Below are 26848 nucleotides of genomic sequence, written 5' to 3' on the forward strand. Positions count from 1 at the left end.
CTCCTGCTGGACCAGCCTGTCCAACTCAGTTACCCATTGCTCCTGGGGCCACTCTCCCAGGAATGCCATCCGCAATGCCCGTTGGTCACTGGCCCGTTGCTCTTGGGTTGGAAAGCACTTGCCCTGTTTTATACCAGCGAGCTGGAGGGCTCCAATCCAGAGCTCCACCCGAATCTGCTGCCTGAGCTCCAGGTATTCGTCCTCAGACACAGTCCTGGTCTATGTTGAAAGGATGATCCGCAGCAGCCCCGGGAACTCTGATGCCAGGTCCATATCTCTGCTGGGGTGACTGAAGTCTGCTATGCTGATCTTGGATCCAGTTGGAGGTTTGGATGTCCCAGACTGCAGGAAGCGTCCCGCTGCTTGCCACCAATGTCACGGAACGTCCCTCACTCTGCTTGAGTGCTTCCATCGGTATACCACTTCCTTGTAGTCTGGATACAGATATCGGATATTCCAACCGCTCCCAAGCATAAAACAAGATGAGACTTTCTTAGTTGCCAACATGGACTATATTTATTTAGAATCAAAATTACAAGACTTTATATGCCGTTGGAACTTCCTCTAACAATACAACTGTAACCTAATTAGCATGAGCTAGTTTACTAAATCATTTACCCAGACTAGGTGACTATTCAATATACATTACCATAAACATCAACACAGGGTTAATTAGAACAAACAACAATGTGTGGAATACCCTTAGAACCTGTGGTAAGCCAGACTAGACTGTTCGTCGCCTAACCAGTCCTGGAGGCTAATGTTACATATAGTTACATAGTAGGTGAGGTTGAAAAAAGACACAAGTCCATCAAGTCCAACCTATGTGTGTGATTATGTGTCAGTATTACATTATATATCCCTGTATGTTGCGGTCATTCAGGTGCTTATCTAATAGTTTCTTGAAGCTATCAATGCTCCCCGCTGAGATCACCGCCTGTGGAAGGGAATTCCACATCCTTGCCGCTCTTACAGTAAAGAACCCTCTACGTAGTTTAAGGTTAACCTCTTTTTTTTCTAATTTTAATGAGTGGCCACGAGTCTTGTTAAACTCTCTTCTGCGAAAAAGTTTTATCCCTATTGTGGAGTCACCAGTACGGTATTTGTATATTGAAATCATATCCCCTCTCAAGCGTCTCTTCTCCAGAGAGAATAAGTTCAGTGCTCGCAACCTTTCTTCATAACTATGATCCTCCAGACCCTTTATTAGCTTTGTTGCCCTTCTTTGTACTCGCTCCATTTCCAGTACATCCTTCCTGAGGACTGGTGCCCAGAACTGGACAGCATACTCCAGGTGCGGCCGGACCAGAGTCTTGTAGAGTGGGAGAATTATCGTTTTATCTCTGGAGTTGATCCCCTTTTTAATGCATGCCAATATTCTGTTTGCTTTGTTAGCAGCAGCTTGGCATTGCATGCCATTGCTGAGCCTATCATCTACTAGGACCCCAGGTCCTTTTCCATCCTAGATTCCCCCAGAGGTTCTCCCCCAGTGTATAGATTGCATTCATATTTTTGCCACCCAAATGCATTATTTTACATTTTTCTACATTGAACCTCATTTGCCATGTAGTCGCCCACCCCATTAATTTGTTCAGATCTTTTTGCAAGGTTTCCACATCCTGCGGAAAAGTTATTGCCCTGCTTAGCTTAGTATCATCTGCAAATACAGAGACTGAACTGTTTATCCCATCCTCCAGGTCGTTTATGAACAAATTAAATAGGATTGGTTCCAGCACAGAACCCTGGGGAATGTGATCAGCTCACTCAATTAACAGGTTGAGTTCAGAATCAAACAAACCAATAATAGTCTCTACATACATCCTGGGAGATATTGTGGACAAATATTACTGTCTCATTTTAAGTAGTCCAAGATATATTTTCTCACTCACCCTGTGCCAAGATAGCACAGGGTGACTTAGACATAAGAGGTGTATGGGGAGCTGAAACAAGGGCATCCCCTACTTTCCAAGGGATTCTGAGTTCCATGGGCCCTCCCGTCACAGTGCCTTTAAGACAAATGTGCGGAGCTGATGTCATGACGTCGCTTCCGCCTTCCTATGGTATGGAGACGGGTGGGAGCCATCTTAGCCTCACTCGTCTCCATACCTAGGAAGTGAGAGGACCCGATCGCCTCCGCCGCTACCGACGGCTCCGGTAAGCGGCGAAGGGCGCGGGAGGGGGGTGGGCACCTCTCCTGCCGCCGATAACGGTGATCTCGCGGCGAACCCGCTGCAGAGACCACCATTATCGTGTACAGAACCGCCGGCCCTAAAGATGGATACCTCGGTTGTGGCAGCAGCTGCTGCCGTTACAGAGATATCCATCTTCAAAGTGATGACACATATATACAGTGGCCGGTCGGTAAGTGGTTAAGCGTACAGACATTTGTTTTCATGGATGATTGTAAATGCAGACCAGTGTTTTCAATGTGCCTGTACACACAGGTGTGTAAACTTGCACTGTGTATAGATCAAAAGTCTAAAATTGCACTGCACCCGGATTGCATGTGAATTGCACAGGAACACACAGATTTATTTTGTGAACCGGCCGCAGGTAAACTTTTCAATCAACGAAGTTCTGTCTCTGCAACATTGTATCAATCATGTATAGTAGTTCAATCTCTACAGTAAAGCCCCTTTCAAACTAGTGAAGTCCACTAGCAGATCCGCCCGCTCAGCAGGGGATCTCTCCGCTGATCCCTGCTGAGCAGGCAGATGACAGGTCTGTGTCCGCTCCGCTGATGCAGAGCGGACATATCCCGCTGTCCTCTATGGGCTGTCTGATGGAAACGGACCACCTGTCTGTTTCTATCCAACTGTCATCCTGTCCGCCAGACTAATGGGGAGCCGATCCCCATCCATCTGTTTTTAGCGGACAGGATCGAATTGAATGTCGGCGGGTGTTAACGGACACATGTCCGTTGACATTCACCGCTCCATAGAAAGCAATGGATGCTCCAATCGGATCCACCTGAAAAACTGTCAAGTGGACCCGATCGCTCCGTCCGTGTGAAAGGGGCCTAAATGGTTCATTACACTGTCTCTGCTGAGCACTGAAATCTCCATATACTTTGTACATAGGGCAGAGATCTCATATTATTTTCTCTTCCTGTTGAATGTTTTTAGCCTGTAGTATTAGGCCATCTTCTCTATTGGTTAAATGCTCTTTAACTCTTCTGGTTGAATGTTCTCAAGGCTTTTGTCTCCTAGGCTTAAATGTTCAGAAATGTTACATTTTCTCAGTGAGGCCTTATGCACACTGGATGTTATAAAAATGGCAGTAGCTTTAGCTATAGAATGTTGCATTAAAAACGCACGTTTTGTCGCGTTTTTGCATTTAGCGTTTTTTAGCAAGACTATACTCCCACAAAAGCTTATGTCCCTAAAAACGCTCATAAACGCAGAATAGCCGCTTTTTTCAGCATTTTTACAGCTGAAAAACTCCTCTTTAAACCCACTTCGTCTGGGGTTTTTTTTCCAGCCAGAAAACACCCCTGGCCTAAAAACGCTAATAAAAGCCTATGTGTGCATTGACATATAGGATAACATGTTGAAGAGTTTACTGGCTGCAAAAAAAAAATGCCTGAAGCCAAAAACTGCAGGTGTAAAAACGGCCAGTGTGCATGAGGCCTGAAAAGCAATAGATATATGGGGAATACTTGGAATGGTCAGGGGTGGGTAGTGGGGGTCCCACAGGGTTCTGTGCTGGGACCAATCCTATTTTAATTTGTTAATACACGACCTGAAAGATGGGGTAAACGGTTTAATCTCTGTATTTGCAGACGATACTAAGCTAAGCAGGGAAATAATTTCTCTGCAGGATGTGGAAACCTTGCAAGAAAGTCTGAACAAATTAATTGGGTGGGTAACTACATGGCAAATGAGGTTCAATGTAGAAAATGTAAAATAATGCATTTGGGTGGCAAAAATATGAATGCAATCTATACACTGGGGGGAGAACCTCTGGGGGAATCTAGGATGGAAAAGGACCTGGGGGTCCTAGTAGATGATAGGCTCAGCAATGGCATGCAATGCCAAGCTGCTGCTAACAAAGCAAACAGAATATTGGCATGCATTAAAAAGGGGATCAACTCCAGAGATAAAACGAGAATTCTCCCACTCTACAAGACTCTGGTCCGGCCGCACCTGAAGTATGCTGTCTAGTTCTGGTTACCAGTCCTCAGAAAAGATGTACTGGAAATTGAGCGAGTACAAAGAAGGGCAACAAAGCTAATAAAGGATCTGGAGGATATTAGATATGAGGAAAGGTTGCGAGCACTGAACTTATTCTCTCTGGAGAAGAGACGCTTAAGAGGAGATATGATTTCAACTTACAAATACCATACTGGTGACCCCACAATATGGATAAAACTTTTCCGCGAAAGGGAATTTAATAAGACACGTGGCCACTCATTAAAATTAGAAGAAAAGAGGTTTAACCTTAAACTACGTAGAGGGTTCTTTACTGTAAGAGCGGCAAGGATGTGGAATTCCCTTCCACAGGTGGTGGTCTCAGCGGGGGGCATCGATAGTTTCAAAAACGATTAGATAAGCACCTGAATGACCGCAACATACAGGGATATACAATGATGTAATACTGACATATAATCACACACATAGGTTGGACTTGATGGACAGTGAATGGCTGTGCAGCATGTCAGGACATGATCATTGGAGGAGAGCGGGCTAAATTCCCAGCATAGCTAAAGTACTGATCACAGTGTGTTCTCCTGATTAGTGTGGTCAGTCTTTAATAGGAAAGCGGAGGGACTGGCAGGAACACCAGGGATTTCACATAAAGGAAGCAATAAAAAGAAAACCGGATACTTTTCCATACAAGTACATGGTACAGCAGGCACATATCAAGAATATGAAGTTTTGGGGTAACAAACGCTATGTGAATGCTGAGATGTTTGCAAAGTGATTTTTTTTCTTTCTTTTATATAGAAAGACCACAAGTGTATATTATTTTTCAATGTCACTTACTGCAATTTAGTCTTGCTTCTTTTGAAATTTTAACAGAAATCACATGAAGAAAAACGAGAACTGCAGGTTCAGCTTGACCAAGCATTGCAGCAAGCCCAAGATCCTAATAGTAAAGGCAATTCGCTGTTTGCTGAGGTATGCAAATAAATTGTCATGCTTGTTCAGAAATGGTAGAATAATGTATTGAAATAACTTTTCTCCCTTGTATTTATGCCAATTTAATATGCCATGCATTAGAAAAAAATATGTTCACAGACCTGGATAAAAAGTTATATTCAAAAGTCGGCTCCAAAAAGTTAAAAGTCAGAGAAAATGTGGTTTTGATCTGATGTTTACAATTCTCATGCTCTGCAGCAGCCAAATATAACGCCGCCCTATCTATATTGTCCTAATCCTTAATGTCATCATTTGGTCCTATAGGGTTTTAATTACCACTTTGTGCTGTCTGAAAACAGTTATTTTTATGAATTCCCAGACCTAGCGCTACTAGTCATTAGTCTAGTTACCAAGTGCACTGCCCCCACTATCAGAAAGCAGAACCCTACTTCTGCTCTTTGACACCTAAAAGAAAAAATAAAAGATGCAGAGATAACCAAAGCTGCTTTCGGTAAAAGGTGGATAGTGCGGTGAATCGCCTGGCTAATGAGAATGTTAGACTTCAGAGCTCAATGTGCACCTGTGACCTGACTATGGACATTAAAGAGGAGTTCCACCCCCCATGGAAAAATGAAAAGTCAGCAGCTACAAATGCTGTACCTGCTGACTTTTAACATTAGGACACTTTCCTGTCAAGGGTTCCCACAATGTCGGCACCACAGCCGATTTTCGGATCGGCTCTCGGGTGCTGCCGCCGCCATTCATGGTAAGGGGAACCGGCAGTTAAGCCTTTTCGGCTTCACTGCCAGTACCCTACTGCACATGCGCAAAGAGTGCTGTGCTTTTCCAGCGGCAGAGGATGGTGGAGATGGGTTGAACTTCCGAGGGACAGCGCTGTGGGAAAGGGTACCTATCAAAAACCGGTACCCGTTCCCCCTCCCCCCTGGAAGGTACCACAGGAGGGGGGAGGAAGCAGATAGCCTTCAAAACTGCATCAATTCTTCTAGGTACACTTGCACACAGTTTCTCTTCATGTAATCCCTGACAGACTCGATGTTGAGATCAGAGCTCTGTGGGTGCCAAACCATCATTTCCAGGACTCCTTGTTCTCCTTTACACTGAAGATAGTTCTTAATGACATTGGTTGTATGTTTGGGGTCTTGTCCTGCTGCATACATTTGGGGCCAATCACATGCCTCCCTGATAGTAAGGCATGATGCATAAGTATTTGCCTGTATTTCTCAACATTGAAGACACTATTGATCCTGGCTAAATCTCCAACTCCATTTGTAGAAATGCAGCCCCAAACTTGCAAGGAACCTCCACCATGCTTTACTGTTGCCTGCAGACACTCATTATTGTACCACTTTTCAGCCCTTTGGTGAAAAAACTGCCTCCTGCTACAGCCAGATATTTAAAATTCTGACTCGTCAGTCCGGAGGACCTGCTGCCATTTTTCCACACTCCAGTTCCTATGTTTTGTGCATAGTTAAGTCGCTTAGCCTTGTTGCCATGTCCTATGCATGAAAACATGGGAAATGGGTAGTTTTTTGCCAGTCTTCGTGTTCCCTGTGCCGACATGTTTACTTTGGCAAGCCGACTGTTACTCCTTCCTGGCAGCTGGCTTCCCACTGCACATGCTGTGCTGCACTTTGTGGATAGTCCCGCAGCCTCCTGTCTCAGAAAGCTGCGGACAAAAGGGTGGGGGTGGGGGGGGGTACCCGCTTTAATTAGTGGGTATGTAGGGATTATTTTAGGAGAATAAGGATATAGTTTTAAACATTTTTACATTTCTAAATGTTCCTATAACATAGCAAATCTTAAAATTTTTAAATTTAGTTGCACTTCATCACTGTGTAACCATTAATATGTATACTGTGTTTTTTTTTTTTAAACCTGCTGTATTTATCTAGAGTGCTTTAACAGAAAACAATTGCTGGTATTATTGACTTTCTATTAAAAGTGCGTGTTTCCGTCAAAAACGCAAGACAAGCATGCAGTTAGCGAAGCTTGAACCCTGATCTACATTATTAAGAATTCATTGTTGCTAAAGGCCAGTGACTCAGTATTGAAGCCACTGGATTTGCATAACAGACAAAAGCTTTCATTTTCAGAAGTCGTCTGCAATAGAACCCCTAATTCTTATATTTCTGTGAAATGTCTGTTTTATTTTAAATATACCTGCTTTGGGTGAAATACAGTGATCATCACTTCTAAATCTCCTCCTGTTAACTAAAACTGTTATGCTGACACATTCTCTTCACTGCTTTTTGAATACCCAACCTGAACAAATATTTAGGTTGGTAAAGTAGCAGGTCCTTCTCTGCATACTTTTTTTTCCCGCTATTTGTTTCTCTCATAACCAACTTAAAGGCTATTCATGAATGGGCAGATGTCTCATAGTTTGTCATCCTTGGTGACCCCTTGGCATGCTCTCAAACTTACCTTGATGTTCCCTTGCAACCTAGCAGATAAAGCTCTGTGTAGCTCTGCTTGTTTGCACCCTCCACTGCCACATATGGCACTTTTTTGTGGGGGAAGGGGGAGCGGGTACCTGGTCTTGACCAGCATTCCCTGCATTAAGGTAAACCTGCTTACAGCTTGGTTTGCTCCCCCATCACCCTAAATACTTACCCGAGTTCCCAATTGATCTAGCGCTGTGAATGGCTGCATCTCTTCTCTCCCCTCTCCCTCTACTCACAGGTACTGATCGGTAGGAGCCACTTTCTCCTGCTGTTGTCAATACAATGTTGTGAGGAGGGAGCAGGGGAGGGGTTACGGTAGAGTCTAAACTACGCTGTGTGTGTCAATAGATCACACAGCCAGGCTCAAGATCAAGCTCATGCGTCTGCCCCCATAGCAAGCGGCAGAGAAGAGGAGGAGCCAAGAGCGTCAGAGGGGGACTCCAGAGGAGGATCGGGCCGCTCTTTGCAATGCCATTGCACTGAGCAAGTAAGTATAATCTATTTATTATTTGAATTAAAAAAAAAATTACTTTATAAACTCCTTTAATGTCTTTGTCCAAATCTGACACTTCAGCTTAAGTATAAGGGCCAGAGGTGACTTGGAGTCTTAGAACGTGCACAAAGTAAGGTCCATAAAGACATGGATGAGCGAGTTTGGGGTGGAGGAACTTGAATGGCCTCCACAGAGTCCTGACCTCCACCCAATAGCACTCCTTTGGGATGAATTAGAGCGGAGACTGCAAGCCAGGCCTTCTTGTCCACAACAGTGCCTGACCTCACAAATGAGCTTCTGGGAGAATGGTCAAACATTCCCATAGACACACTCCTAAACCTTGTGGACAGACTTCCCAGAAGAGTTGAAGCTGTTAACTAACGCAAAGGGTGAGCCAACTCAATATTGAACCCTACGGACTAAGACTGGGATGCCATTAAAGTTCATGTGCATGTAAAGGCAGGTGTCCCAGTACTTTTGGTAATATAGTGTATGTTAACCTGGAGAGGCCCAGTCTCGTCAAACTATCTTTAAAATGTCCCTGTCACTTTAAATATACAAAGGTGCCAGCAGGTCTAAACACCTCATACACACCTGAATACCCAGACTGTTTTAAACCAGCAAGGCTTTTGCACTTCTTGAAGTGATAGAGCTTGCTTGCCCCCTCCCAAGCATTCTTGTTGGCCAGTGAGGCAGCCCATCATAGTAATGGGCCAGTAGGAATATGGGAGAGAATGGGAAAACTATTGACACTACCCGTTCTTTTAAATGCAGGGCTACTACACTGGAGTACAGCTTGCATATGTAATAAGCTAATATTCTTGTTCTTTCTTTTTTTCCCCTCTGTCTTGCTCTCTCTTTCAGGTTGAAGACCGTAGAGCAGAAATGGAACGTCAGTTAATTAGTATGAAAGTTCAGTATCAATCCCTTCAGAAACAACATGCTTTTTCCAGGCAGCAAATGCATCGCATGAAGGTATAAGTTTAGATAAAAATGTTGAGCTGTCCACATAAAGCAGTCTGATTGTACAAAGGCTTCTTAAGTAGACCTACAATTTGGTCTGATCGTAAAAATCCTAATCAGGTTGTACATCATAGTCTGATTGTACAAGATGATTACACATGATACATTAACTTTTAGAGTTACTTAGTATTGCAAGGTCCTATTTGATTATTTTAATGGTTTGAATAGCTGTAGCTATGCACTACATAGTTGTTGCCTAAAGGAAACTGTATTATTGTATTGTAAGGTGAATGATCAGCGTAACTGACCCTGTCGTTAGAGGGTTGTAAGTAAAAGAAATCTAACCTGTGTACTTACTTTTCTGTCAGCCCACATTGAACTCTACCACATTGCTGACACACACTCACTGTGGGTATTTAATGTGATCAGGTTTGATCCATATTTTTTGTTAACCATCTGTGTCCCATTGCGGAGTTTTCCCTTCACTTCCTGTCTCATAGACAAACAGAAGTGAGGAAATCCCTGCAAATGAATCCATTGGGGCCCCCCAGGTCAAAAGAACTAGTGTCCCCATTGGAAGATTCCCCCCCTCTTACTTTTCTGGGGACAATCCAAAATGTGTGTTTTTTATTTTTTTTCTATTACTTTCACTTTTAATGATGATGGTAAACGGGACAAAAAAAGAGGGTGACTCTCCTTAGCAGGGACACAGACAGAAATAAAAACTGACAGGTGTTCTAATCCCTCTCCACTCTACCCAAAACGAAAAAAAAATGTTTTGCCTTTAGTTATACATTAAGCCTGTGATGGTATCATGGTACATGGTACCCCTCAGTGCACTTCCTTTCCAGAAGGACCCCCTGACCTAATAGGTTAACTGGGACCAGCTCTGACCTCTGTCCAAGTTAATTATTGGTTTACACTTCATCAGGGCTTCAGGTAAAATAAATACCTTGAATTGACTGAAAGTAGGGCTTTCCTGTGTGAATCTATGTAGGGAAGCTAATTGCTAGATTAGGAGAGTTACTGGCCAACAGTATCTGCGTGAGCAATCGGGATTAAAACAATATTGGAGGGTTTTTTTTCTGACCTCTGGATAAGGGCCTGGATCCTGTGTCAGTCTGGTACAGGTGCTGTTTCTTGAGTACTGACCCTTGTTTTCTATCTAGTGGTCTATCCTGGCATTCCAGTTGTGTGATACTCAGAAAATTTCCTGAGAAATGTCTACTTTACTGATCCTTGTATTTACCACCTTCCCAAAGGGCCTAACACCTGCTAGATCTGACTGGATCAGACTTCACCAGGTTCCAGTGCTGGTAGCTATCTGTCACTAGTGGGTGAGCCTATTCAGCTTAAGCCCTTACCAAAGAAGTCTACACACTGTGTATTCTCAGTCCCCTTGTCATCGGACATGTAGTTATCCCTTATTCTCTTGCAGGAGTGTAGGGTGTTGGAGGACACCACACCCTTCATTTTTTTTCCATGCCCTTTTTAGCCCCCTCTCTGTTGCCATGGGTTTGGGTTCTGAATATGCCAACAAGCCTGTCCCTATGGAGCAGATAATCCCAGAGTGATCCTTCAGTATCTTCTGGTGACTGGGATAATTTTTACTCCTATATCTGGGAGATTTGATCATTGGAGAACCTCCCATCTCTGGGGCCTCCACATGATTGCTCAGATCAGATCACTTCCTCTACATTGGGGTAACCCACTTTAAGCATGTCTCCTTGTTTAGACTCTGTTAGATTCCATCTTCGGTGTTACTGTACCCTCACCTCTGGGAAGGAGTGGGAGTTCTCCCTGAGACAGAGGAGGTAGCACTGAACAACGATCCCTGCACTGGACGATCTTGAGAGTGTTACCTTAGCTTACTTTGTCTCTCTTAGGGACACTGCCATGGGAACTGTCTTTTCTTAATTGGTAGGAGGAAATTGATTCTATGTGGCAGTCATAGACCATTGACTGTATACCCTAGCTTCTTGCAGAAGGTACCTTATGCCGATGTTAAAGTATGTCCAGATCCAGAGTAGCAAATTATAGCAAAGAGATCTCAATGTGAGCGAGACCATCATGCTCCAACTATAACAAAATTAAACTTTTGGGTGGACAGACCCTTTAGAATATTGTTCTGGGGGTTCCTATGGATAGGGCACAGCTGCAGCTTAATGCCTGATGTGGAATACCACAGTTTTTATGCACTATGTACATCTATTTAAACGGAAATATTCAGATAATGCCCAAGGAACACACTAACAGACCCTAAAAGTCAAATTGCATAGGGATGTTTATCTGAACACCTGATTAGAGGACCTATACTGTGAAAACTTTGCAAAAAAAAATGTCAAGCAGAGGTCAACTGAGTAGTTGTCAATATGCGTAGACACTGTCACCAAAGGGGGGCAGGGAGGTGCACAGACACTGACCACTAAAGAGGTTGGGGGGGGGGGATGGACACTGCCACACAAAGGGGGTTTGGAGGGGGGGAGCGTGGACACTAACCACCAAAGAGGTCAGGGAGGCGCGTGGACACTGACCACCAAGGAGGTGGGGGGAGCATGCAGACACTGACCATAAAGGAGGTAGGGGGAGCATGCGGACCCTGACCACCAAGGAGGCAGGGGGAGCATGTGGACACTGACGAGGGGGGTGCGGACATTGAACACCAAGGAAGCAGGGGCTGCATGGACACTGACCACCAAACAAAGAGGTGGGGAAGGAGGACGCGTGGACAATGACCACCGAGGACGTGGGGGGGGCCACATGGACACTGACCACCGAGGAGGTGGGAGATGGCTTGGACATTGACCACCAAGGAGATAGGTCTCTCCCCCCCCCCCCCCCCCCCCCCCCAGTTCTCTCCATCTTCTCTGCATCCACATGACCAGCAGAATAGTTTTGTCAAGCTCACGAAACGACTCTTTAATATCCCCAAGAGAAAGGCGCTGGAAAACCAGCGAAATAACACCCACCTCCCTCTGGAACACTCCCAATAGCAGGAAGCAGCAACATGCAAGGAATGGGCATCAATCAATTTGAATAATATTATAAGATATGCAAAACAGACTCTGGGAGCTAGAAGAGGCTTTTACTTATGTATACACTTACACACATTTACGCATGTTTACACAAGGTCTTTGCACACAGTTTTTTTTACTCAGGAACTTTGTCAGCCAAGTAAATTAACAATGAATTACGACGTCCGTGTGCAAGAGGCCTTATAGTGTTTTTATATTTTATTTTAATTTTGTTTATTATATTTCTTGTCTAATAGGTGCAGATTGCAACATTGTTACAGCTGAAGGGATCCCAGATGGACCCTGATCAGATGGAGAGATTGCAATCAATGGTTGAACAAAAGAACAGTGAAATAGAAAAACTCCTTGTAAAAGTGCGGCAACTGGAAAAAAGTCAGGTTTGTTTCTTAAATATTCATAAATTATTATTATTATTATTATTATTATTATTTTTGCTCATGTGTTTTAAATGTGTGTTGGAGTCATGCTTTTTAGCTTGTTGTGCAAGATTTGTTGGGGTTTTCAGCCATATATACTGCTAGACATTTTTACAATGAATGTACATTGATGTTTGCATACAGTAGATCCAGTAGTCACCACTACTGTAGGTCAGCTGCGACAGCTGGTTGTGGACATTGAGCAGCCTGTAAGTGTTCCTCATGGGGGGCACATATGAGCGATCGGCTACAGACTGGATGTCAGTGTTCCCCCAGGCAGACAGTGCCCTGCCTTTGGCTGAGAGGTGTCCTGTATGCATATTCCCTCCCCCCCCTATATCTTCTAGGGTGGGTAGTAGAGGTTTTGGGTATCTCCGTGGGGTTCACTTACTAAACCTGGAGAGTGCAAAATCTGGTGCAACTCTGCACAGAAACTAATCGGCTTCCATGTTTTTCTTTTTGTCAAAGCTTAATTGACCAAGCTGAAGTTAGTAACTGGCTACCATGCACAGCTGCATCACATTTTGCATTCTCCAGTTTTAGTAAATCAACCTCCCTGTGTTCAGTGCGTCTGCAGTACTTTGTAATAGGGGTAGCTGAGGGGACAAAATGCTGCTGTGTGTGTGTGCTGTGCTATGGCTCATTCTACTAGGACACGTATCTCTGGTAGTCCTGCCCATGTCCCAAGACAGGCGGGCGGCCCCTTGGTTTCAGCTCTGGGGTACCTTGGGCAGCACTGAGGACATGTGCGCACTTTTCCCCCCTTCCCTAGTTGGTAAAAAGACCCAGAGGCTTTCGGGGACATGAAGTGCAGAAATTAGATCTAGCATCATTTAAAATGTCTTTTTCCAATACTGTTTGTCTTGAGGCAGTTGCCCTTTCCTGATGTTAATTCCACCTGTGCTCTGTATCTGAGCTAGGGCTGTACGTGATGTAGCCTAGCTCCCATTTCCCTGATTAGCAGATTTAGGGTGGGCTGTTGCGCCTGCCATTTTACCTTAGGGAATTTGCCCTTTTTCTGCTATATCTTCCATCCACACTCTGTGCCTTAGCTGGGGGCGGATGTGATGTGGCCCAGCATTCTTGATAGGCGGCACTGTGGTGAGCGAGGTCGAGGTTGACGTCACGCCCTGTAGTCTTGCTGATCTGTCGTCATGGCGGCGGAGAGGCTGTCACTTGTGTAAGCATTGGCACTTTATTGCTTCCCAGGCTGCAGCAAGTCCCAATGGCACTGCCTCCGCCCTGTTTGTAGCCGATTCCTTGATGCCCTCTGCTAGTTCCCCAAGCTGGCCCTTGGGCTTCTAGAGGGGTTGAACACTCTTGCTGGGAAATGATGGGAACTGTTTTTTCCTACTGTACTCCCTGTGGGATCTGTAAGGCTATAGTTGTGCAGTTCTTGGGGTAGGGGCTGCTGTGATCTCTGATTGCCAGAACCCCTGCCCCACCAAACAAATGGGCCCCTTCTCATTTTGACTGAGACTGTATATCTGCTTGCATGGCTAGGCCATGTTGGGGCTTACCGCTGTGTCTTCCGCAGTCCTGATCGTACACTTTTATTCCCCTGTTGCAGCTTTTGTGTACTTAAAAGTGGGGTATGCCTGTATATGGTTTCTGTGGGGTCACAGGTGGCTGCCTTAGTCCCAGGCTTGTGGTATGTTCTGTTCCATGCTAATACAGATGCTTGCAGTTTTTGTCTACTATGGTTTCATAACTATCAGTGTCTCATGTAACAGATACTCCCTGTCACACATGATACACCATACTGTACCTTGGCCCTTTCTCCTTACGGAGTTTAGTGGCCAGTATTTCCTGCCCACTAAATGCCTATCTGTTATGTACTGCCCTGTGGGTCCCATTCTCCTATGCACGGTTCTCCTGGCAGTTTTTGGCTGTAACTGTCCTGTGGGGGTTAGTATGCCTATGCATTGCTATCCAGCACGCTTTTCTGGTACTGTTGAGCGGGCCTGTACATGGTATTTGCGGCACATGCTCTTTCAGGGGTGCCATTTTCTAAGCTGTCCTGGACACCTTCTCTGTAGGGCCATTGGTAAAACTTACCTCCTGGGGGTGGTGCAGACAGCCTTCTGCAGCCCTGGGGTAGTGTTGGGTTATTTTAATAGTTCAGTAAGGGAACCTCTGTTGGCCTTTGCAAACCTCTGGCAATGAGCCTTTTGGATGGCTGGGTTGGGTCATCTCTCTGCCGATAGATTCGCGAACACCTTATGTGTGGGCTTCAGGATACGTTTTTTTTTCCTATTCCACCTGACAAATTATTTTCTTCCAACCCCAGGCCTTTCGCCGTCTCAACTGTACCTGGCAGTTGAGGGTTACGTCATCCAGGCGCGCTCACTCTGGTCCCTGGCAACAAGCAGTTCAGGGGTTTCTGCTGCAGTGTTTTTTGTTTTTTTTTGGTTTTTTTGTTTTTTGCCAATGGAGATGTGGGTTTGGTAGATCTGGACTTTTGGGCTCTTAACCCCTTTGTGGTGGTACTCCGTTTGTCTGCAGTGGCCTCTCTCCCTCCCCTCTGATGGCTCTGCTATCTGTCTGTTATGGCCTATTTTCACAAGTTGAACTTCCTCTTTGTGTTTTGTGCTGGGTAGCGTACTGGGTTTGCAACTTCCTCTGCCACCATTTTGCATTGGATTGCTGTTCAAGCCTATGCCGTTAGGGGTCAGGCTCCTTCCTTCCTGTCACAGTGCACTCAACTTAGGCGATTAGTGTGTCTTGAGCTTTTCAGCATTAGGCCATATCTTTTCCAAGCTTTAAGATGGGGTTTGGCCATTGTCTGTGTTTTTAGCTGTAAGGTTTTACAAGCGACAGTTTAGGGTTCTGGTTCTCTTCCAGGGGGTTTCTATGTGCGTTGCGTGTTTTGCCTCTGGTCTCCCACCCTTTAATGGTCACTGCTTTGGGATGTCCCTACAGTCAAGATTCTTACCGAGCTACAGTATGTCCTTCAATGAATGTGTTTTTTTTTTTTTTTTTTTTTCTCCTTACCATTAAATCCCTTTTTCGGAGTCCATTGAAGGACACAGCTCCCACCCCTCTGATATTGTTTCTTTACTGCTTGTGGCTATAGCAGAAGGGAGGTTTCTCCTCTGGTAAAAGCTGTCAACAGGGGGTACTGTGTTTGTTTTTTTTCGCCTTTTTTTTTCTGCCTAGTGCCCTACTCCTGAAGATGTTGCTATATAACCCTACGTTCAAGATTCTTACCAAGCTGTGTCCTTCAATGAACTCAGAGAAAGGGATTTTACAGTAAGTAGTGTTTTTTTCATAGTTGCATAGTTACAAGTCCAACCTATGTGTGTGATTATATGTCAGTATATGTCAGTCATCTCTCACATTCACTTGTACATTATTCTTAATATACAGGCAAACCCCTTCCCCTTTTTTACCCTCTCTATCCCTGCGATAAAGGGAATACTCTTGAATGGTTGCCAGCCAATCATGAGAGCTGTAGAACCAAGTCTCTGACATTCCCACAAAATCTAAATCCTCCTCGTACAACAGTATCTCTAGTTCTCCCATCTTGTCCGCCAGACTCCTGGCATTGGTGAACATGCCCTGTAGTTTAGACCGGTCACATACTGTCCTCTTTTGGGTGTTCCGAGGTTGCAAATAGGACTTGTTACTATACTTACCTTGGGTTTGTGTGCTTTAGTCAACCTACCACTAATGCCCCCAATATTACCCTCTGGAATGTGTATGCGCATTAGTGGTAGGTTGACTAAAGCACACAAACCCAAGGTAAGTATAGTAACAAATCCTATTTGCAATCAGCGCTGACTAACTCTACCTCCGAACCCTCCCCCCGTCGCCTAGTTTAAAAACCCCTCTAACTTTTTGCCCATCTTCACTCCCAGCAGATAGATCTGCATCCTCCTCATTTAGGTGCAGTCCGTCCCTTCCATAGAACTGGTGACCGTCTGAGAAGTTGGTCCAGTTCTCCAGGAACCCAAACCACTCCTTACTACACCAGCTCCTCAGCCACTTGTTTACTTCCCTAATCTCCCTCTGCCTTTCTGGTGTGGCTCGATGTACCGGTAGTATTCCTGAGAACACTACCTTGGAGGTCCTTTACCTCAATTTAGCTCCTAAGTCCCTAAAATCGTTTTTTTAGGACACTCCATCTGCCTCTGACTTTGTCATTGGTGCCAACGTGCACCATGACAGCAGGGTCTTCCTCAGCCCCTCCCAGTAATCTGTCTACCAGATCCGTGATGTGCTGAACCAGAGCGCCCGGTAGCATACAGTTCGGCGCTTCAGGTCTTTGTGACAGATTGCCCTCTCTGTCCTAAGAATTTAAGTCCCCTACCACCAGAATCTGTCCCCACCCCACACTCTCACTGGAGGAGTTCTTCCCCTGGCAGCTAGGAGAGTCCCTCAGCTCCTGCAGTGCTGGTCCCTGACTGGTTACACTAATGTCACTCAATGGAGCGTACTTATTGGGATGCTGCAGCCCAGGATCAGCCTCCCTGGCACTTCCCCCTCTATCCTTCCTGACTCGCCCATCTACTTGTTTCTAGTGCCTGCACCTCTTTGTCCCCACCCGCCTCTGTGCTGGCCCGTGCTGGGTACATTTCCGGCTCTCCTTTAGTATGGAGGGTCTTCTCAGTGCTGACAGTTTCTTCCCTAGATTCAGAACCTGGGCTTCAAGGGAAACAATCTGCTTACATTTTGCACAGCAGTATTCGCCCTCGATCAGATGATCAAGGAACGCATACATGCTGCAAGATATACACCGAATCGCATCTCCACACCCGCCGGGCATTGTACCTACTAATTTAATGAGGATTGGGGATTATACCCTGTCCAAATTACCTAACAACTAGCTTCCTGACACTAATACTCAATAAGACAATACATAGGTACTCAACAAGACAATACACAGGTACTCGCAGACCACATGCACGTGCAGCACTCGTGCGCTCCCTGCCCACGTGCACTCACAATACAAAGGTACTAACGATCCAAACACACTACTCGGACAACACTCAGGTACTCACAATACACCGGTACTCACAATACTCAGGTACTACCTGACACTAATACTCAATACAGCCCATGTGCACTCGCAGCACTCGTGTACTTACAATACACAGGTACACACTCGCACTACACAGGTACTTTGACCCCTGTTATAACCACCTGTTTTCAACTCTGGTTTTTAACTCACCACTTATTCCAGTTTCATTTGGTCTAAGGTCCAGCAAGCAAAAGTATGAGGGTAACAACTTTAATGACCCCTTCTCCTTGCATCTAATAAATTTATATTGCATTATTTTGAATTTTGGGACATTGTGCAGCTGTTGACTTTTCACTAGAAGTTGTTACTACTTGTTTTAAACTAAAGTAAGGTTTGTGTGTAGGCAGTATGTATATGTTCTCTTTATTTGTTCCCTTCAATCAGCACTGTAAAATACTAAATTGTCTGAATTGTCCAATGTGCCTATTTGTAGTCATTTAAACTAAACATGTTACATTCTCACACAGTTGCATTACAATCATTTGTATGCTGCAAAAACGTGCCAAATTTGTGTTTTGAAGCTTTTTCACATACTAAATGTGCATTTGTTTCTAATATTTTCTTTAGCAGCAAAATTGTGAAAATACAGCAAACATCAATATGCATGTTGTCCCCCAGAGTGATGATGTCTATTATGTGGATTTACTGAAAATGAAACTTGAGCAGTGCAGGTTTGTATTCTTTTAAAGTGTGTGCATTCTTTGAATTCCAACTTGGAATACAGTTTACAAAAAAATGGGTTCTGCAAAAAAAAACTCCAGCTCTTTTGGCAGAAAAAAACATTTGGCACCTTTCGGGGTTGAGGGGGGGTACCTGTTTTTGGATTCCAGGACAGGTAGGTGTCCTAATAGCTGCTGACTTTTAATTTTTTTGGACTCCGCTTTAAGGAGCGAGAGGCCGCCGGCATCCTTAACCACCATGACAGTTACTGGTTGTTAAGAAGCGGGCGGCATCGTGATTAATGATGTAGCTACAGCGGGGGACATTTCTGTTTTATTTTTTTTAATAAAGGAATTGTCAAAAACTGCCTACTGTCTTTTGCCGGGCAGCAGGGTTTGGATAAAGGCCTGGTACGGATTTTAGGGGGTACCTCACGCCATTTAAAAAAAATATATATATACTTTGGCGTGGGGGTTCCCCTCAAAATCTAGCATGGTCTGGTATGGATTGGAGTGGGACCTCGGACGTTTTTTTTTTTTTTCGTTTTCTTTCTTGGGCCCCTTTCACACTGCTGCGACTTGTGATTTTGCAGCCACAACTTTGTCAGCAATTTAAATAAAATTAAGTTTACTACCACTTTAATGTACTCATTGTCAAACTAGCCAAATAAATGCATGTTTAAAGTGGTTCTAAAGTCTCATGGTTTTTGTACCTTTCTGCATTCTATGCAGGAAGGTAAAAAAACTCTGTGCAGCAGCAGCTTTCTGGTCCCCCCCTAATAGTTACCTGAGCCTGATCTTCCTCCAGCGCTGTGCCATTTGATCCCGCTGCTGTCAAGCACAGCCAGTGAGCCAAAGAGGAGAGAGAGTGGTGGGGCCGAGCCGCGGCTCTGTTTGTGAATGGACAGGCAGAGCAGCGTCTCGGGAGCAAGCCTGCTCGGGTGCCCCCAGAGCAGCTCCATGCTCTGGGAGCACTCTGCAGGAGGGAGGGGCCAGAAGAAGAGCACAGAGCTGGTAAGTATAACATGTTTATTATTTTAATCCAAAGATTTAATATCACTTTAATTCCTGCATGAATGTGAATGAAATGTAACCTGACAGTAAATAAGTCAGATAAGTTCAAATATTTTTTTTTTTTTATTATTCCAGTAAAGAGATGGAGAAGTTGAAGGATGAATTATCCCTACAAAGGATGAAAGCGTTAGCAGAAAGCCAACGCGTGTTAGAACTTGAACGGAAGCTGTTTACAAATGATAGGCATCTTAAGCTATCCAAGAGTGAAAACATGAAACTACGTGTCAGCTTGGATGAACTGAAAATGAAATATGAGCCCGATGGTACTAAATATTGGTCTGTTAGCTCTGTATCAGGCTGTATAGTTGTATTTTTTGTGGCTTACAAAAACTTGCCAATATATCCTTTCTATATTTGGTCCTCCAACCTCCAGTGCTCCATTGTCTATCTCTGCAGTGGCAGCATCAGTAACCAGTAGTAAAGCCAGATAGGGGCTGGCCAGCCACAACTGATGACCATGGTAGCTGGTTGTGTTTTGCACAACAGAATGTCCAAGTATTGAGGGCTTCTTAGGTGCTTAAAAATAACCAGAAATAAGGTGCAGACTCTGAAGAGTGCTCCAGGAGCCTTATATTCCAATTGCTTTAATATGTAAATGAGGGCCAGCTTTTATTGTTATAACTTCCCCTACTTGACTTTACCTAATGGTAAGAGGGCAGTAGTAGGGTGCAGCCAGAGCAAGTCACAATAACTTAAGGAAGCTTTTTTTTTTTTTTTCATGACAGTTTAATGAATGTCAGGACTCCTGACATTGATCCTAAAGGTCCTTAGGATTCATACTCTCCAATCTTGCCAGACTGTGCTAAAGTTGTTAGTGTTTGTACTCAAGAAGGACATGTAAGGAAAGAAACAATTACCCTGGCTTCAATATCAATGTTTACAGTCTGTCATGTTGATCCTATAATTTTGCTTACTTCATACACATTCTGGATCAGTGCACTAGACAATATTAAAAGCCTTCTGACCAGCATGCCAACCGGAGAACTAGCATTCTAGTTCTCATTCTAAGTCTTCAGTGGCAGCTCACTTTCTTTTATTTCATAAGTAGTTTCCTTTTAGCTTTTTCTTTTGACCAAAAAAAAAAGATTTTTATTTGAACAAAGTCAAGCATACAGATTCCAGAAATGCTCACAGTACAATACAAAGTTATGATGTATAGGAACAGGTGATCGATTACAGCTTCCAGCAGCATAAAACTACGTGCAGACATCAGTTCTCTAAAGAGACCATACAGCCCCACCTAGCTGCCAAGAACAGCAATTACAATACAGATGTAGCATAATAGTATACTGCAAAGTCAGAATAATAGTAACCAAAATTTAATAGACAAAGGCATCCTACCCGAGTATCCAATCAATAACCAAATCTACTGGAGCCAGCCCTTGTACATCAAGCCAACTTCCCCAAACCCTCCCAAATTTAGCAGGGCATCTGCAGTGCTGATAGATGACTCGTTCGCATCTTGGGGTGGAGAAGGATAGCTTTGCGTGCCTGGAAACAGATTCCTTAGTAAAGGCATCCAGTATAATATAATATAAAACTCCCAGTAAACAACACCTGGGGTCGGAGGGGATGTCTACTTGGAAAACTCTGTTCACGGTAGCAAGAATGGACGGCCAATGTCTATGCAATGCATGGTCCCTACTACATTTAGGGCGTTTAGCTTGTTTTTAAACTGAAATGAGAAAGTGAATGCTTAAAAATCATTGTGATAAGTGTCTATCCAGGATTCATGGCACTTGCCATAAAGTTTCTAAAAGCTGCTGGTAAGAGATAAATCTTCTTCCTTCTGATTTTGGAGATTGGTTTATTGCAGAAAAAAAAATAGCGTCCACAACAAAACATAAGATAAGGTGTGGAAAAAGGATGTTGTCTTAAACCTGTTTCACCATGGAAAATAGAATAATATAATTTGTTTTATATATGGAGCAACAGGGTATTGTGTGGAATTATAGCGGTGCCACAAGTCATAGAAAACCACTTTAAATATAAAACAAATGAAGTTTATTCACACAAAGTTAAAAGATGGGTTCAATAAAAATACATTATGAATATATCATATCATCGATCACTGGTGTCCAAAAATATAGATGGTCAAAGTGTGGTGTTTGATCCCAACATGTTTCACCAGGATAGGGGATTTACAGATCACCACTTTTCACAAAACTCTGATAGAAACAAAATCAGACGTATAATCAAGAAATATTCATTAAGATACTCTATAACAAATCGTTATTATGAATGACTAGTTATTCACTCTGTCCAAACCCCTTAAAAACTTACCCAAAAGACCATCAAAGAGTCACAGAGTACATCCACAATTTTTTGGGGGGGAAGCTCAATACTCAAATTATGATATAAACAAAGAATACTGCAAGGGTGCCAGATAAAGCTGCGGTAACCATCAGCTGATATAAGCATAAAACAACCACTGCAATAAAAGAAAGATGACCTAACATAATATGTTGCAATGCTTCCATAGTGTAAATATATATGCAAACAATCTTATTAAGTAATGACTGTAATCTGCATGTGATCCATACAGCCAGTTATAGATAATGCAAAAAAAAAAAAAATATAGTGATATCCTAAATCATTTGGTAGCTATCAAAAAGCATGTGGGGGCACTTTGTTTTAAATGTTTTCATACATTTATCTTGTAAAAGTAATTTGCCATAATTACTACAGACATTTAATTGTTTATGAATGTGATTCTGTGCCTGTATTTTTCTTTTTTTTTGTGATTCTGCCTCCGCTGTGAAATCACAGCAGTGTTCAGCTGATAGACAAGGTCAGGCTAGTAGAAATTTTATTTTACATGTGTTCTTTGGTATGTAGATTACCAATGACAACCAGAAAAATTGAAAACTGAAATAAATAGAAGGGAAAAGGACATTGAAGAATTGAGACTTTTGAAAGGTGAGAGCAGGTTAATTAGATTGGGAATATGTGGACTGCAAGTGTCTTATTTGTAGTAAGTAACTATCATTATTTTTGCCTTTTTTGTCCACTGCTATAGAATTAATTAAATTGCGGACACAAAAACGAAGAAGAGAACAGCTTCCAGCTGATGACCTTCCTGAAACTACAGGTAGTCTAAACTGTGATCTCACCAGCACTGCTGATTTACCGCCTGACGCAAATCAAGAAAAAGAAAATGCAACACTCTCAATGCAGACTGACGCTTGTCCCATTCAAGAGTCACTTTGTGTTAACCAAGATGCATCTTCTGGGTCAACAAGTCCAGACAAATCCACTACTGTTCCACAACGGAGAAGAGTCAGAATAGTGGAAGACAGTAAAAGTACCCAAGCTGTAAGTGAAACAGACGGCACGTTAATCTCCAAAGCCAGGTCAGTGTGTTCTTCGGTTCTTGAACGCTGCATTCAAGAAAGACCTAGATCTTTTTTATTTCGCTTTGTGAGCTACATTTTCCGCCTCTTCCTATTTTTCTTAAGCTTTGCATGGTGTTTGTTTCCTGCATTCCGCTGTCCAAGACTTTTTCGCCCTTTTAAAAGAAACTAAAACCATTAACTTAAAAAAAAATATGTATTTTAATTTGACCTTTTGTGATTGTGTTTATATATGTATCTTCGTTTTGCACTTGATGTTCAGTATTATTGGTTTAAAACCCAACTGAAGTCACAGAAATGGATACTTGTGTGTAGTTCGATAAACATTGTACTGACAACCTTCATTTTCATAGTCTTACCTCCATTTCTCTGTTACAACAGTTATGCTGGGTATCTAAATATGACTATGCAGTTAAATAGGTACCAGGGTTAGACCCAGAACTTACAGTATTCATCATTCAGTAATAACATTCTCCCTCTCTTCCTTTGTAATAGAAGTCTGGGATATGGGGGGGTGTTTGTTATTCAGCTATGCCAGCATAGAGCACTGGAGTAGAAACCGTGTTTTTACTGAGAGAAAATGGTATTTTAAGACATTTCCAAGCAGAAATTGGTTACAAATCGTAACATGCAAGGGTACAGGACTTTTTTAGGATAGAAAGGTGTGAGACTTCAATTGGGCTTTTAAAATTTAAATTCTTAGTTTGATTTAACTATAAAAATAATGAAGTAGTGTACTATCTTGGCACAAGTATGACATTTATGTTTCACATTTAACACAAGAACTTACTGATATCGCCAAGTCAGCGGCCTGTGGGCTGTAAGGTGTAGTTATTGTGTTCCTTAACTGCAATAGTAAAAGTGGCGTCACCCCCTGCTTTGTTGCCTGGCATTATTCACAAAAGTGGCTGAACAGGAATACAAATCATTTGCAGACGACATAATGTACATATCTGTATTTAGCAGTTTGGTTTTATATACAGTACAATTTAGGACACATACATTTTTTTTTTTTTTTTTTTTTTTTTAATGTGAGCAAATGTAATTTACGTGCTTGCATGTGTTTTAAAGTTGTACACTAGTTGTATAATCCATAATGCCAGCCGTACTCCTTTTTTAATTTTTAAAAATAAAAGCCTCAATTTCCTTCAGCTTTTACCGTACACCTTTCCAACATGCATTCTTTTATTTCCTCAGACCTGACATTCTTCTCACCTGCTTCACTGGCCAGCAGAGCATAGAGCGATTGCAGCTGCTTTAACCTATCCATAAAACCAGTAAAATCCTGCTCTAGTAATAAAGTGAAAATAAATCAGAGTGGCACATAGGAAGAAGCTCTTAACCATTCATTAGTTCATGTATCCTCCACCGTGAGGGGCTCACAGATGTAAACTCTGCACTGTTGGTCAAACCAAATAGTGTTCCCAAGGTACAGAGACAGTCAAATTAGCTCTGTACACAGTGTGTGTGTGTGTGACCGAAGCTATCCAAGGATGGCTCGGTTCACAGGCGCAGCAGTCACCTGATAATGCTTTATCTAGTGCCATTTATAATCGGCACGGGTAAATAGCTGTTTGCCACTTCGCTGTTTTTTGATGTATGGTGGTACAATAGTGGTTAAACAGATAATTCTTCATGTTAAAATTTGACTTGAGACAGATACAATGCCTTGAAAATGTATTCATACCCTTTGACATTTTCCACATTTTGTCATGTTATAACCAAAAACGTAAATGTATTTTATTGAGAGTCAATACTTTTTAGAACCATCTTTCGCTGCATTTACAGCTGCAAGTCTTTTTGGGGTATGTCCCTACCAGCTTTGCACATCTAGAGTGACATTTTTGCCCATTCTTCTTTGCAAAATAGCTCTTTTAGATTGGATGGAGAGCATCTCTAAACAGCAATTTTCAAGTCTTGCCACTGATTCTCAATTGGATTGAGATCTGGACTTTGACTGGGCCATTCTAATACATGAATATGCTTTGATCTAAACCATTCCATTGTAGCTCTGGCTGTATGTTTTTCACGGTCAAAAGATCTCATTTTATTGATAAAAAAGATCAACATGGTACAGACAGAAAGAAATAAATGGTATATCATACATGTCATATATGGTTGGAAAAATCAAAAGAATACAAGCATTGGTATCCATCCAGTCACCTATCATGTAATTTAGCAGTTTTAACTTTCAGAAAGCGTAATTTATTTTAGTCAATTGGAAAACAAAAATATAAGGGAAGAATTCCCCAATTTTTTACCATCATACACCCGGATAGAGTCCCACTGGGTGGGGGGGGGGAGGGGGAGGAGAGGGCGGGGCAGAGGAAGGGGGGGAGGGGCGGGGGGAGGGAGGAGGGAGAGGGGGGGGGGGACCAGAGCCTCCCAGACAGCAGTCATGTACACCAACCATCATGTAGTTTAGGCTAAACCCTTAAGCTGTCCAGGGTGACCAAATACCCTCGAATTTTTTGGGACATTTTCTATTCAAATATGTGATTTTGTACAGTGGAAGAGCCTTATTAATGGTCTCCTCCCAGAGCGTCATGGTGGGGGGGACTGCAGACGCCCACCTAAGCAGAATAGTTTTCTTTGCATAATAAAGCAAAAAAGCAATTAGGAGTTTAGTATATCTTGGTGTTTGATCATCTTCCTGTACCCCCAGTAGCGCCAGCTCTGGCGATGGCCTCAATGTTAACCCGAGACGCTCATTAATGGCTTCAAAAACTGCAGCCCAAAACTTGGTCACTTCAGGACACGTCCAAAACATATGGAAATATGTTCCCTCATCCCTCCTACATCGACCACACAAGGGGTCTCTCAAGGGGTACAGTCTGTGCAGTCGCTGCGGGGTGTAATACACCCTATGAAGAAACTTGGCCTGTATTACTTTATCTCGGGATGAGATTACCAACCCAAATCCCTCCTCAAAACATTCGTTCCATTCCTCTCTCTCCAAGGCGGGAATGTCCGCCTTCCAGGTCTCCCACAGCCTCTCCAGTCTGGGAGAGTCCAAGCTGAGCAGAGACAAGTACAGGGAGGAGAGAGGCTTGGAAAGTGATTCCTGGGCCAAGAGCTCCTCTATAGGGTCCATGGCCAGGGTAACAGGTCCCGGAAACTGTGCTCTCGCTGCATGGCGCAGTTGGTGATACCGGAAGTACATCCACTTGGGAAGCTTAAATTTGTCTGAAAGGTCTTTAAATGTCAGTAATTTCCCGGCAGGCATAATGTCTCGAATAGTCTTCACCCCATACTTTGCCCAGAGTTGTGGGTCCGGAATTGTACGGAAATGTGGCAAACTAATATTACCCCACAAGGGTTGAAAGGGTGACCAGCGGTTTGGCTTGATAAACCTCCTTCTAGCCACCACCCACACTCTAAGTGTCGTCCTAGTTGGAAGTGGCAGATTAACATATGCCCCAGGTCCTCTATACACTAGATTCCCAAGATCTCCCAGGGAGCCCAGAAAAGCCGCCTCAAGGCAGACTGCCGCATTGGCTCTAGAACGGAGAAACCACCATCTGACCGATACCAAAATGGCTGCCCAGTAATACACCCGGAAATTGGGCAACGCCAGTCCCCCACACCGCACCGGAAGACATAGGGTGAATCGTGCTAGTCTAGGGGTGGAGCCTCCCCAAATAAAGGACCCAATACAACTATCCAGTTCTCTAAAGAATGTGTTAGGAATCAACACTGGAGAATTTCGAAATAAATAATTGAATTTGGGAAGGAAGACCATCTTTATCAAGTTTATGCGTCCTAACAAATTGAGTGGAAGGTTTCCCCAGGAGGCACACTTAGATTTAAATTGCGTTAGAACAGGGCGAAGATTTAGCTCGTAGAATTCCGAGGGGTCCCGACTTATTTGAATGCCCAAGTATTTGAAACTCGAAACCCATTGCAACTGAGTGGGGGCCGCCGTGGCCCGCGCCAGGGGGTCGAGAGGAAACAACACAGACTTGGTCCAATTTATTCTCACTCCCGAAAACCGACCAAACCCGTCGAAGAGCTCCAGAGCAGCGCGCAAGGAGGAGTCCGCGTCGTGCAGGTATAGCAAGGCGTCATCGGCGTATAAAGACACCTTCTCCTCCAAGGAGCCTATACGCAGCCCCTCCACCCCCGGGGACGCCCTGAGCAAGATGGCCAGGGGTTCCAGCGCCAGGGCAAACAGGGACGGGGAGAGGGGGCAACCCTGACGCGTACCCCGTTGTAGTCGAAACCCCTCGGAAACTCCCCCATTGGCCCTAACACAAGCAGAGGGTCTATCATAAAGCAGCCGTAGC

General features: G+C 43.6%; 1 protein-coding gene across 5 annotated transcripts in view; it reads left to right on the plus strand.

Annotated features, from left to right (window-relative positions):
- The window catches only part of SPDL1 (spindle apparatus coiled-coil protein 1), a 140691-nt gene that overhangs the window by 94533 nt on the left and 19310 nt on the right, over positions 1–26848 (plus strand). For 4 of the 5 annotated variants that reach the window (XM_073620726.1, XM_073620724.1, XM_073620723.1 and 1 more), the window contains exons 6-11: positions 5022–5120; positions 8904–9014; positions 12274–12414; positions 18044–18147; positions 19285–19472; positions 22229–22562. In XM_073620726.1, the coding sequence (XP_073476827.1) occupies positions 5022–5120; positions 8904–9014; positions 12274–12414; positions 18044–18147; positions 19285–19472; positions 22229–22562 (977 nt within the window). The remainder of the gene's footprint in view (positions 1–5021; positions 5121–8903; positions 9015–12273; positions 12415–18043; positions 18148–19284; positions 19473–22228; positions 22563–26848) is intronic. The other variant, XM_073620722.1, reaches the window with a different exon arrangement.

The sequence above is a fragment of the Aquarana catesbeiana genome, linkage group LG03 (genome assembly GCF_042186555.1).
Source record: "Aquarana catesbeiana isolate 2022-GZ linkage group LG03, ASM4218655v1, whole genome shotgun sequence".
NCBI classification, from domain to species: domain Eukaryota; kingdom Metazoa; phylum Chordata; class Amphibia; order Anura; family Ranidae; genus Aquarana; species Aquarana catesbeiana.